Source organism: Eurytemora carolleeae, unplaced genomic scaffold, assembly GCF_000591075.1.
Source record: "Eurytemora carolleeae unplaced genomic scaffold, Eaff_2.0 scaffold256, whole genome shotgun sequence".
Classification (NCBI taxonomy): Eukaryota; Metazoa; Arthropoda; class Copepoda; order Calanoida; family Temoridae; genus Eurytemora; species Eurytemora carolleeae.
Window position 1 is genome coordinate 97,103 of NW_019396155.1, and position 12,383 is coordinate 109,485.

Below are 12,383 nucleotides of genomic sequence, written 5' to 3' on the forward strand. Positions count from 1 at the left end.
ACCAGTATATACCAGTTTCCCCAAATTGATGAATTATTTACCTATATTTCATCACCCTAACATGAAAAAGGAAAGGTTGGAAAAGTCGGGTGGACCAAACCTTAACTCAAATATTTATTTCAAGTTTTAAATATATTCCAATCTGAATAATACTATTTGCAAAATATGATTTTGATTTCATTTGAAGTATAATTATCCCTGAATAGTATTTCGAGGATCTAACTGACTCCCAGCTGATCAGTAGAGAACAAACCACAGGGAAATATAGACGGACATAATACACTTTTTTACGCAGTTATTCAAAATATAAATTTAATAGTTTACGGTTTAGATTATGTGTATGTTCAACTGACACATTATTTGTCTTGCAATTTTCATTCATTTTACATTTTAAAAAAACTTCGCAAATCTGTCGTACTTTCAAAATCTAACAAATAACAGTATATTTTGTGACGCTATATTTGCGTACAGAAGCTGCAGTATGGCTGCGTATCAATGAAACTGCGTGCAATGGCAAGCTCACCAAGATCAACAGTGAGCAGAGATAACTATAAACACTTATACTTTGTTTATTTGTAAATATTTAACAATTCAACAACAGAATCCATCAGATCTATCTTTTTAAATCAATCTACTTTAAAACTAGGTAAATAATCCGATATTTTGACCAAGTTTAGACACAGAAAAGTTGTTTGTGCCCCCCCCCCCCCCTCGGAAATTAAAATAAATATTAATAAAGTTGTAATTTTTATGATAATAGCTTATTTATAAATACATGCATTTTATTAATGGACTTTTGCATGTTTTTTACTGGAAGAAGAAAAAAGTCCTAGAAAATAAAACTTCTCAAAATGTTGGACTTTCTTTCCATCGATCTTTCTTTTCGAAGGCTTTTTTCACAGGACTGTTTCTGGACTTGAATTTTGGGACTTGACGGTTTTGTACAATTATGACACATATTTCTGGGCCAATAAAAGATAAATTGTTAAAACTCAAGATTATGATGGGATTGGTTCGGAATAGGAAAATTTCTGAACTTACGAGTTCCGCATCTTGACAGACAATTGAAAAATATTTTAAAGTTTTTAAACTTTCTAAATACACTATACTTCGTGCTCAAAATGTTGCATAAGTGTCTTGTATCAGGAAATTTTCGAAATAAAATTTAATTTGTAAAATAAATTAAACTTGATCAAAACACAGATCTAATTTTTTTTATGACACGTATAATGAATACAAAAGATATACAAGTTAGAATTTTATATTTCCCTATTTATGGTTGTTACTTGATCAAAACAATAAAACATTGAATAATGTGAAATCTATTAATCAATTCATTTATGAAAAGAACTTGTCAAGGCCTTTGATCAACACCACTTGATCAAACATACAAAACACTCGAGGTCGGCTTGAATTAAATAGTATTTAAACAAATATATATATATATATATATATATGTATATATGGTAAGGTATGATATTATACTACACTAGCTTAGGTACTCAGCTTTGTCTAGAAATTAAACTTTCTATAAAATATTCAACCCAATCAACTTACATTTTAAACCAAGCTAAGAACATTCCCCCTGGTTCTTTCTAACGAGTTCCTCAGTCAAAATTAAAGGCAAAGTGCCAGTGGTACATAACTCTAATACGGGAAATTCTGTGGTTTAAACAAGATGTTTAAAGGACTGTTAACGTAATTTCAAGAGACCTTTCAAGCATACATGGCAATGTCCAATTTACTAAGATACCCTTAAAACCGTTTAATCTGATCAAAAATGTGGAAGATACCGTCGTTTTTCTGATAATTCATCCATTGCTTCTAACAATCCTCAACAATTTTGCAAGCTGGAACGAATACTTTAAATAATATTTATATGAACGAAGAGTTTTATTATATGATGATCAAAAGAATGATATTTATTTAGTTGCCGTTTAAATACAGACTGCTTTTATTGAAATAAAGTACGCTAGGGATTCGACTCAGCTGCAATTTAAGATATCTTGTCATAAAACTGTCATTCTCTTAGTCAATAATATTTTTTTATACATTAACTTTCATTTCTAAGATTATATATTACGATGCTTTAGGACGCTTCGCACCCATCTTTTATTTCAACTTTTAACTTGGCTTTATCTGTGAGCATCTTCTCTAAAACAAAACAAACAAAAGCTTGCGAATTTCATAAAAAAAAATTTGTGCATTTTCAAAATTTTACAAAAATAAAAAAAACTTTTTAGACAAATTTTTGAAAGTTTGATCATTCTTAACCCTTCCCTGGGGTCACGTGAAGTCCCACACAAAATTTGGGCCCGAACGATTCCGCCGTTTTTACGTTTATGGGATACAAAAAGACGAACAGACAGAAAGACAAGCGAAGTATTTGTAGATATTTAAATATAGAATTAAAACAATTAAAAGATAAAATATTTATAAAATTGAACATTCATAAGATAGAATAACAAAAACATACATTTTTAAGTAAATAAGAGTAAAAATTAAGACATGTTTACTTTTTAAGAGACAATTTCTCTTTGTTTGTATGACCGATCTTAACTCAGGAACCCCTTGACCGATTTGCCTCAAATTTTGATTGGGGAAACTGTATAGAACTATAACGGTAATGTTCTTAGTTTGGTTTAAAGGGTCTAAGTTCATTAGGTTTGCTCTTAAAAGAAAAATTTGTTTCCAAGCAAAGCTGGGTTCCCAAGCTATTTTTAGTCGAATAGAAATAAAAATTGATTCTTAATGAAGAAATGAATTGTTAAGGTGGTTTGAGCTGATTTAATAAGTATGGAGGAAGTAACCAGTCTCTGGGTGTTTGGATACGGTAGTTTGGTTTGGAAACCTGGATTCCAGCATGGACAAACAGCTGTCGGTCATATTGAAGGATTGGCGCGAAGGTTCTGGCAGGGCAATGAGACGCATCGTGGCACTCCTGGTCGACCAGGACGGGTTGCTACACTAGTTGAGGAGGCAGGTTCGGTTACTCATGGTCTAGCTTTAGAGCTAAAGGGAGAAGAAGCGCTGGATTATCTTAACAACAGGTTAGAAAATATATAATAGTTATTCAGATATTTATAAATATTCAGTAAATTCAAGTGATTCTTTAGATACATAATTATTCTCTTATTGTAGTTTTACTGTTTCAATTCTGTAAATGTCCTTCTTTGACATTCTTGCAAAAATATGCAATTTTATAGAGAACACGCAATCAAAATTTTCAATTTTTAGAAAGGAAAACAAGGATTATATTTGCTTATTGTTTACAGGGTGACCCACAAACGATGAGATTTTAAAATGTCAATGAAACTCTCTAAATACAACGACCTGAACATATAATTTATTTTTCTGTCCAAAATATTGTCTTTTAATGACATACTTAATGATATGGCAAAGAAAGAAACAAGTTTACCCAGGCAACCTAGAATTTAAGAACAAAGGCAAAAAAAAATCCGTAAAGTCATCTCTAAAGTCTCATCCTTGGTGGGTAACCCTGTACTAGGGAGGGAAGGCCAAGAAGCCATGAACCCCGTGGAAAATCTCCGAACCCTGTGGAATGGTCTCCGAACCCCGTGGAGGAGGTTTTTTGAAAAAAACGTTATCAAATATAAATATTACTTGTAAATTAGCAATAATTTTCCAATCTTCTCGACATATGGACTCAATAAATATAATAATCAAGTTAAAGAAATAATTTTCATTATTGTTTTAATTGTCTTTTTCTCCAAATTTTGTTTTCCCGTAAAAAAGGTGGATCTCAAGTATGACACTATTCATAGAATTATGTTTGTTACCTTTTATTTCCTGTTTTGAATTAAAAGGTCATTGCTTAAAATAGAAAATTAAGTTTAATAGTAGTATACATGGGGGGGCTACGGGGGCNTGGACTACGTTAAAACATGTTATTGCATTTTCATGAAAAATATCATTGAAATACTAAAAACATTGTGCGTTGTTGCGTAGGTCCATTTTAAAGTTTAAGCTTAAAACAGGAATACAAAATAAACATATACTAGGGCCGTGAATAAGATCAAAATTGCATTTATTAGTAATACTTTTGTTTGATCCTGTGCCATATGTTGAAAAAAATTCAAAAATCATGCGATTTCCCCCAGAATAACACATTTTTTGCTCCGTACAGGGTTCGGAGATTTTCCACGGGGTTCGGAGACTGTTTCTGCAGGGTTTCGGAGACTTTTTCACGGGGTTCATGGCTGCTTGGCCTTCCCTCACTCCCTGTACATTGGCTCTCCCTTGAGTTTTACTTTTTTACTTTTTTGATCATTCAAACTTTGATTCATAGAGAGATGACCTTGGGAGGTTACAGGCAGCAGATTGCAACATTTCACCCATCAGAGAAGGAGATTCCATCTTTTCCAGTTTTAGTATTTGTTGCAACTCCCCAGTCCAAGCATTGGCTTGGGCCTGCCTGTCTGCAATCAATAGCAAAACAGGTGAAGGCCGATATTAATATTTAATGGTGTACTTAAATTTGTTTTGGATAAACAAATTTATAAAATCAAATACTCCTTCACTTTTTTTTCGACTTTGGATTATCTGATTTGTTTTCAAATTAAAATTTAAATAAGTATCAACATCAGCAGCCGACAAAAACACAAAAATAGATTTAAAAGGAAAAATTCGATAAATGGTTTTAAAAAAAAGTGAGAAATTTCTGCAGAACTTTTTTATATTTTATGATTTTGCTGGATTCGAATCATTCATTCTCTGCATGGACTGAACCCTGGGTTCATGTTCTCTTGCAATAATTCATCTTTTTTTGTCTGAAATCTGACTCAGCGACATACAAATTGCAAATGTAAAATTTTACTAATCTTTGCACATGTTCAACGTCCGGATCTAATTCTGTTTGCCAGAAGAACAAAAATCTGTGATTATGTGACCCCCCCCCCTCTTATTTTTATCCGAACCTAAAATCTAAAATCTAGGATAATTTTTGGTGAATTTGTTTGTTTTTCCTATTTTTGATGTTTTATTTTCTATAACAGTTTTTACGTAATAATTATTGTACGTTTTGTGTACTTAAGGTTGTACAGAGTTCTGGACCTAGTGGGCATAATGTGGAGTATGTGATTAAGCTCGCCAGGTGGCTCAGGTATAAAATACTTATAATCCCGATCGCTTGATTTAGATATCCAAATTGGTCACTTATGAATTTTACGGAGAATGTGTTTGATCTCTAAATTTTAGAAATCACTACTTTCTCTGTTCTCTCATTGGTTGACCGCAAAATTCCCTGGTTTCTGGCAGGCTCTTTGTTTTTTTTTGCACTTCATGGGATATCGAATAAAGATTAAATTAATATGTAAATTAACAATAGATCGATATCAATCATTGATCTCGATATCCAGTATCCACAAACAAGAGTTCCCACCTCAGATTTGTTATCAACATAATTTTAAATGGCATTTTGATAATCGAAACTTTTAAATAGAAATAGACTTCTTAAATATGACACAGTACTTTATTAATAATTTTCAACAATTAGTATCAGTTTTCTCCTTTTTACAAAGCATGAGAAATAAATTGATTTTTTTATCCAGGAAAACTTTCCCAGACGTTCATGACGATCATCTCTACACGATCGAGACCCACGTCATGATCGAAATGACGATCAACAACATGGATATCGACCTCCTCGTCGGCGAGGATGATGACGCGAGCACCGTCGCGAATGCGAGCTCAGCTCCTCTAGCCGCAGCTCCAAGCGCGCGTGCGTCCTACTCGTCCTCCTGCACTGGGAAAACTCTACGTTGTGTCAAGCTTTAGGATTAATTTAACATATTCATTCCAGCCTCGTCATCCGACATATTCATTCCAGCCTCGTCATCCGACATATTCATGCCAGCCTCGTCATCCGACATATTCATTCCAGCCTCGTCATCCGACATTAAAAACATTCTGCAACTTGTCTCGTCTAAATACTTGATTAAGTTCTAACTATTCATTACAGTCCAACCGTCAATATTAATCTCTAGCTTATAAAACCAATCTCGGCCAGTTTTCAACTCCAAACACAAATCTCAAGCTTATCCAAACCAATCTCCAACCAGTACTACCAATTAAGTATTCATCACAGTCCAACCGTTAATATTAATCTCTAGCTTATAAGACCAATCTCGGCCAGTTTTCAACTTCTAATACAAATCTCAAGCTTACCTAAACCAATCTCCGACCAGTTGTTCTACCAATCTCAACAATAAACAACTTACCAATCCAGTGTTTTAAGGCACCTTATTATTATTTATAACTATCATGCGCTAAAAGAACTATACTGTATTATTTTCTTGTCAATCTCGACCAATCTCAATCATTTTTAATCAATCTCAATCAAATTTAACCAAATTTGTATTTGAAACATTCTGCCTAATTTAAATTAGAAAAAAAGAACATTTTAAAACTTTTACTTAATTTGATTACAATGTCGATGCTAATCTCAAATCATTAAATTTCGTCTATTTATTTTGATCTTGATGAAAACATCTTCATTTATAATTCGAAATAAAAATCAACCAAATGCAATGTTTTGAATTATTGAGGACAGTTTAAGCAAACAAATAGAAGTGACTAGTTTTTTTATAAATCATATTGATTTTATTTTATTTCTAGAACATAGTTAAGCGCAAGGGTGTAATGCAAGGAAAGTTAATTGCGTACATATTGAAACCAGTTCTCTTTGGGCGGAATTTGTAAACAAGAAAAGATGCATCAGTTTTCGTTTAGTATCCGAGGAGGTTAAAAGCATTAAATTTGATAATTTTGATAATTCACATAATAATTTCCGATGACCAGAATATTTCATTGATTTTTTTATGTGAAAGATGGATCCCATGTCAGGCTGTAACATCCGTCTTGTGTTTACATTACCGCCCAGAGACAGTACACTGCAGTACAAAAGATGCGTATTATTGCGTACACTTCTGAAATAACGTTCATTGCATTACATCCTTGGTTAAGCGAGTATTAACTAAAGCGCCAAAACCTTCTGAGTTTCTGGTTTGTCATTATAATATTCAAACAAAGGCTAATTAATCTGGATACGTGAGTTATTAAAATCGAAAATGGAATTTCTTTAAGAATTGAAAACCTGTTCAAGAAAGAAAGATGGACAAATGTAATACTAGGGCATTATTTTTGCTTTAATAAACTATTTCATGCTTCAAACCTTTTTTACTATGCTTGCAGTTCTATAATTCAAAAACTAGTTGTAAAAGATCAATGAAATATATAGGTTCAGTCCAGTATCTAGTTTAACTTCTTTGGGAAATTACCAGGGAACAGGAATATAGGGAAAGGAAATGGCGCTGGTCCGGCAAGAGAAAGCCAGTCGCACTGCTTTGCAGACCAGTACAGTAAACTTACAAACACTCTTCTGGTACAGACACACAACATGACTACAGTCAAGGAAATTGTAGAACAATGTCGTCGATTATAATTAAACTTGGATAACGAGTAGTTTATTGTAAACTTTAATCAAATTATATTCTTTGCATGAAAATTTGGCTTTACAGTGTTGACTTAAATATGTAAATAATATATTACATGTATATTAAACTTATTTATAAGTAAACAATTAACAATAAACAAATGTACTCTCCTAGGCTGTACAAATACCGAGATTCTTACGTACTGTATAAACCTACAGTACACACCTGATCGGTACTTTAAACTGACACACACTCTTTTGGTACAGACACACACACATGACGTTTCCGCCCCCTGGAAATTACGAGTTTACTTTGCCACGGGTTCCCTTCACCAATTGGTCTAGGAACCCTTGATAAAGTAAAATTCCCTCAACTCTCCTGTAATGTAGTTGTAAATGGTCTGGTGTACACAAAATTAAAAAATTTGCCGAAAGATATTTAAAAAATTAATAGATTGGGGCAAGAAGACGTAGCTGCGTAGTTTAGCCAATGTTAATTCAATTCATTAGTGCAATCTTGTCCTAGAGTTGAAATCTGCATTTTTTTCAGATGAGATAGAAATAATTAAGATTTGTATTCTTTTCTTTATATAATATTTTAAATGATAAAATTACCTTCTAACCCCTTTAATAATAGCTTTTATGCATGGCTTTTGTTCTAACCTGATGTATAAGCAGCAAGATGTAGTTAAACAAGGTACGGCAAGGGGAACTACTTCTTTTCTACACTCTTGACCGTAACAGAGAAGTAATTTAACCAACCGTTTTTAGTTCAATAAAATTTCCCTATTCATTAATTCCGACCTCTGATAGACAAAGTTCCAATAAAACATGAGTAACCAAATATGGGACACCTGAGATGGCAACTTTTAATTAGAATAGGTGTTGGTTTAAGCGACTGAACTCTTTACTCACAAAATTAACTTTGAAATCAATGATTCAGATTAAAATCCGGGAAATCCAGAGATAAATATGAAATAATTCAAACAGTGGTTAAGCTAATGCAAAATTTTCTACCTCTGATGAATAAGTTAATCGATGTTCAGAGGATTAATTTATTAAAGAGAATATAGAAACTTGAAACTTTCAGTACACACAGGCCGTGTCCCAATAAAATGGGAATTAAGTGACTACTTTTTTATCGTCTTCGTTTCATATCGCATCACTACGTCATCACTATTTATTAGTATCCTAGTTGACAGAATTAATTCATCAAAACCTATTACTCTCGGGAATTCTAAAATGTGGTCTACCATTTTTGTTGAAGTTGAAGAAGATGTGAAGAAATCTGTCCACATTTCAATTTGTTCAATAACAACATAATTGTTCAATTGTTGATGTCTCCGTTAATTTTAAAGATACAAAAAAGGCAGATCACTTTGTGAAAATCTCACGAGACATACAATCTCTTTTTAAAAACACTTTTTGTCATTTATCAACTAATGGACATCGAAGACGATTTTCAAATGGTCTCTTAATTCCCATGTTTATTTGGACACCCTGGATAGTGCATGTATACTCAGCTGCAGGAAGGTTATTAATTAATAACATGAAGTCAAAAATCAACAAATTGAAAATATTCATTGGAGTCAGTTCAAATTGTATGTGTAGGAAATGGAGGCATGATAAAATCAAGAAACCGAAACAGAACTAAACAAAACTCTATATTTGAAACATAATGTTTAAAAATATAGAACCCACCAACGGCCTGTTGTGAAGATAAAAGACAAAATTACCAAGGTTTCCCAATTATATAATTTCCTCATGAAGTCAAATATATATTTACTAAGAAAGAGACTATAAGACGAATAAACGAATTTGCTTCATTCTAATTATCAGTTTTTAATTAAAGAAGTTAATTAGCTCTTTCTTGGAACTAGTTTTAACCTTAAAATAAAACACTAAACAAACAAGTCTAACTACAGACCAGCCAGTCCCACCACAGACCAAGATATATTCTCCAGCTGGTTCTATGAACAGAGCTACTAGAGACCTAGAGCAGATAAGTGTTTGTACAGGGGAGAACTAGATTTCCCCGCCAGTACACAAGAGACTGCTCGTTACTCTCCAGAGGATTTTAAGTACGGAGACGCCGCTCATTGTAGAGCAGCTCTTCACAGACCTGATGCGAGTCCAGCTGAAGAAACAGCTAAGAACACAATAAGATCATCTCAGAATGGAGAACAGTTAACATAGTAGGGACTTCAGAAGTATAGCTCCGTAATTTATAGAAGCTGCTGAGAATGCAGTAGAAGCATCTCGGAATTGTAGGAGCAGCTCCGGTAGTGCACAGCTAACATAGCAGAGACTCTAGGAGCAGCTCCGGTAATTAACAGCTAACATACAGGGTGTCCCACGAAACATGAGTTGAATAGTTTTTAATGTCGTCTTACACTGTATTAGATATAAAAGGCTTTATGCAGTTTATTTCGTTTAGAAATCTTTTTCTCAAATATTTTTACTTTGAAAAGAAATTTTACTATAAAATGACTCCTTTATAATATTTTTATTATTGTCTTTGGTTTTATAACATCTTAACAAATTAAGGAAGAAGACATTCTAAACTATTTACCAACTTTCATGTTCCGTGGGACACCCTGAAGCAGACTCTAAGAGCAGTTCCGGTAATAAAGGAATCAGCTGGGAGTGCAGTGGAGGCATCCCATATTGTAAAAGCTGAAGCAATGGAGACTCTGGAAGCAGCTAAGATTGCAGTGTAAGAGATACTGAACTTAAAACCTAAAATAGCAATTGGGTTGAGGATTGAGGAAGCTGCCTAGATAGATACTGATTTTTAAAAAAAACCTTTTACTTAACGTAAAAGTACCTAGAACTCAATCCTGTAAAAAGGACAGGGTTTGCTTGAAGATGAACATACTGAACTGGAGCAGCTAAACGAGATAACGAGTTGGAGAAGCTGCCTAGATAGATTCGGAACTGGAGCAGCTGAATTAGGTATTGATATTGAGGAAGCTGCTCAGACAGGCACTTAACTGGAACAGCCTAATCACAGATTCTCAGATACCATAGAGAGCCGATTCACCAAGAATAATCTTTAACAGAGGTATTTAGATCAATAAACTGGAAAGCTGATGAATCCCATGCATTCATACTCTGAGAGATATATATAGAGTGAACATTCAAGGGGTTTATGAAATCATGGAAGTGGACTTAGAGAAAGACATTTGTACACGCTCAAAACAGAGGGAGGAAATGATTAATCTCGAAAATCCCTAAGATTTATATCTGTAATTGTAATCGATTGAATAGATTTACAGAATTCCAGAATTGAAGACTCGATAATGCCGATAAGTGTAAGGATTTTCAAAAATAAAATAAATTCATAGAAGACATCAGTCGGGTATGATATTTTTTATAAACTACCCCCCTCTAACAATAGTTTTACTCTCGTAAATTAGAAATGTTGACACGGAGCAGAAATCTTCGCTATTCTGGGGAGTAACTACTTAATTCTTTTTAGGGTACAAGAAGTATCAAAAAGGAGAACAAATTTGAAACGTGAACCCCCCCCCCCCTCTCTTTTTTTTTATACCCACCTACTCCTGAAGGAGAGTTAATTCTTAATAATGTACACCCATGAGACAAATTGTTGACGATTATTGGTTTAGTAGTAACAAAAACTTGCCTGACAAAATCCGACAAAAAATGCAGGATTAAATGGTTTTGCCGGTTTGACATTTAATATGAACAAGAAGCCCCAGCCAAGTTTATTTTTGGTTTAGTAGGAAAAAAACTTACCTGACAAAATCCAACAAAAAATGCAGTTTTAAATGGGTTTGCCGGTTCGACATTTAATATGAACAAGAAGCCCCAGCCAAGTTTATTTTTGGTTTAGTAGGAAAAAAACTTACCTGACAAAATCCAACAAAAAAATAGATTAAATGGTTTTGCCGTTTCGACATTTAATATTGACAAGAAGCCCCAGCCAAGTTTTAAACAAATAATTTGGTGGCTAAATATATTATAATTTATGAGAACAGGTACACAGGTGAATAATAATTTACAAGGTACTTGGGATTTGAACAGTATGTACACTGTACACTGTACAGTCATGAACACAACATCTTAAATAACAAAATAACTAAGCACAAATTTTACGATTAAATTCATAGATAATTTTTCTACTGTGAACTACTACATTTTAGGCATAATATAGAAAACATGTGACCAGGGTAAGATATTGTTAATTCTTCTAAGTGTTCAAATCTCATTTAAAATATTCGATCAATTGAAGTAAAAAAAAACATATAACAACTTGAATTTTAATCCTTACTTCATAAGTTCATAAATGTCAACTTTGAGAATTTTGGTCTTAGTCAAGTTCAAGTATAACACATTTTTTAGATTAAAATGTATAGAAAAGTTTAAAAATTTGATTTCCGTAATAAATGCTTTTAAAGTGTAGAGGTTTTGTTAAGCGTTTACATGATTACACATAGTTTAGCTAGTCCTCCTGTAACCATCTCGGGGCCGGGTGACAGGGGCATGGCTTTTGACTCTGTCTCTGGGGCACGAATAGGCGTGGCTTCGACCATATGGGGGCGGGGCAGCTTGCCTTGGAGTGGGGTGGAGGCCTGAACGCCACTGTAATCCGTGGAAGGACCCGCTGGCGAATTCATAGCAAGGAGAGACGGTTGAATAACAGTTCCAATCTTCCGGTTTCGGCGGGAAATGGCGGGGGTTCCGGTTATATGAGATTTCATCTCCTTCTTCTCACCAACCTTCTTGAACTTGGGAGAGTTCGGGTCCTAAAATCAATCAATCAATTGATCAACCAAGTAAACATCAATGTAAACAAGAGCAATCAAAAGCTATTGCACTGTAAAGAAACGCAATCGATAATATTACGGCATTTAATGCAAGAATGCAGGCAGTAATCTAGTTTCTAACATTACCCCCCCCCCCCCCC

At 33.8% G+C, this 12,383-nt stretch overlaps 2 protein-coding genes across 5 annotated transcripts in view; one reads left to right on the forward strand and one right to left on the reverse strand.

Moving 5' to 3' along the window:
- The first annotated feature begins 467 nt into the window (after positions 1-467).
- LOC111696661 (putative glutathione-specific gamma-glutamylcyclotransferase 2) lies at positions 468-6,549 on the forward strand. 3 transcript variants are annotated; one of them, XM_023466348.1, is made up of 6 exons: positions 474-646; positions 2,773-3,050; positions 4,310-4,460; positions 5,055-5,122; positions 5,571-5,808; positions 5,890-6,549. In XM_023466348.1, the coding sequence occupies exons 2-5, from the start codon at positions 2,797-2,799 to the stop codon at positions 5,794-5,796; spliced, it is 699 nt and encodes a 232-aa protein (XP_023322116.1). In that variant the 5' UTR covers positions 474-646; positions 2,773-2,796; the 3' UTR covers positions 5,797-5,808; positions 5,890-6,549. The 3 variants fall into 3 exon arrangements, with proteins under 3 accessions (XP_023322115.1, XP_023322116.1, XP_023322114.1); XM_023466347.1 differs by having other exon boundaries at positions 468-534; positions 5,571-6,549; XM_023466346.1 differs by having other exon boundaries at positions 5,571-6,549.
- A 4,869-nt stretch (positions 6,550-11,418) lies between these two features.
- LOC111696656 (neurofilament heavy polypeptide) overlaps positions 11,419-12,383 on the reverse strand; it is a 4,102-nt gene continuing 3,137 nt past the window's right edge. For both annotated transcript variants that reach the window (XM_023466333.1, XM_023466332.1), the window contains one exon: positions 11,419-12,222. In XM_023466333.1, coding sequence (XP_023322101.1) covers positions 11,896-12,222 — 327 coding nt within the window. In that variant the 3' untranslated portion in view covers positions 11,419-11,895. The remainder of the gene's footprint in view (positions 12,223-12,383) is intronic.

Coding starts and splice junctions, on each gene's coding strand:
- LOC111696661 (XM_023466347.1), top strand. CDS start 2,797: ATGGAGGAAGTAACCAGTCTCTGGGTGTTTGGATACGGTAGTTTGGTT. Junction 3,051..4,309: donor CTGGATTATCTTAACAACAG/GTTAGAAAATAT, acceptor TTTGATTCATAG/AGAGATGACCTTGGGAGGTT. Junction 5,123..5,570: donor AAGCTCGCCAGGTGGCTCAG/GTATAAAATACT, acceptor TTTTTTATCCAG/GAAAACTTTCCCAGACGTTC.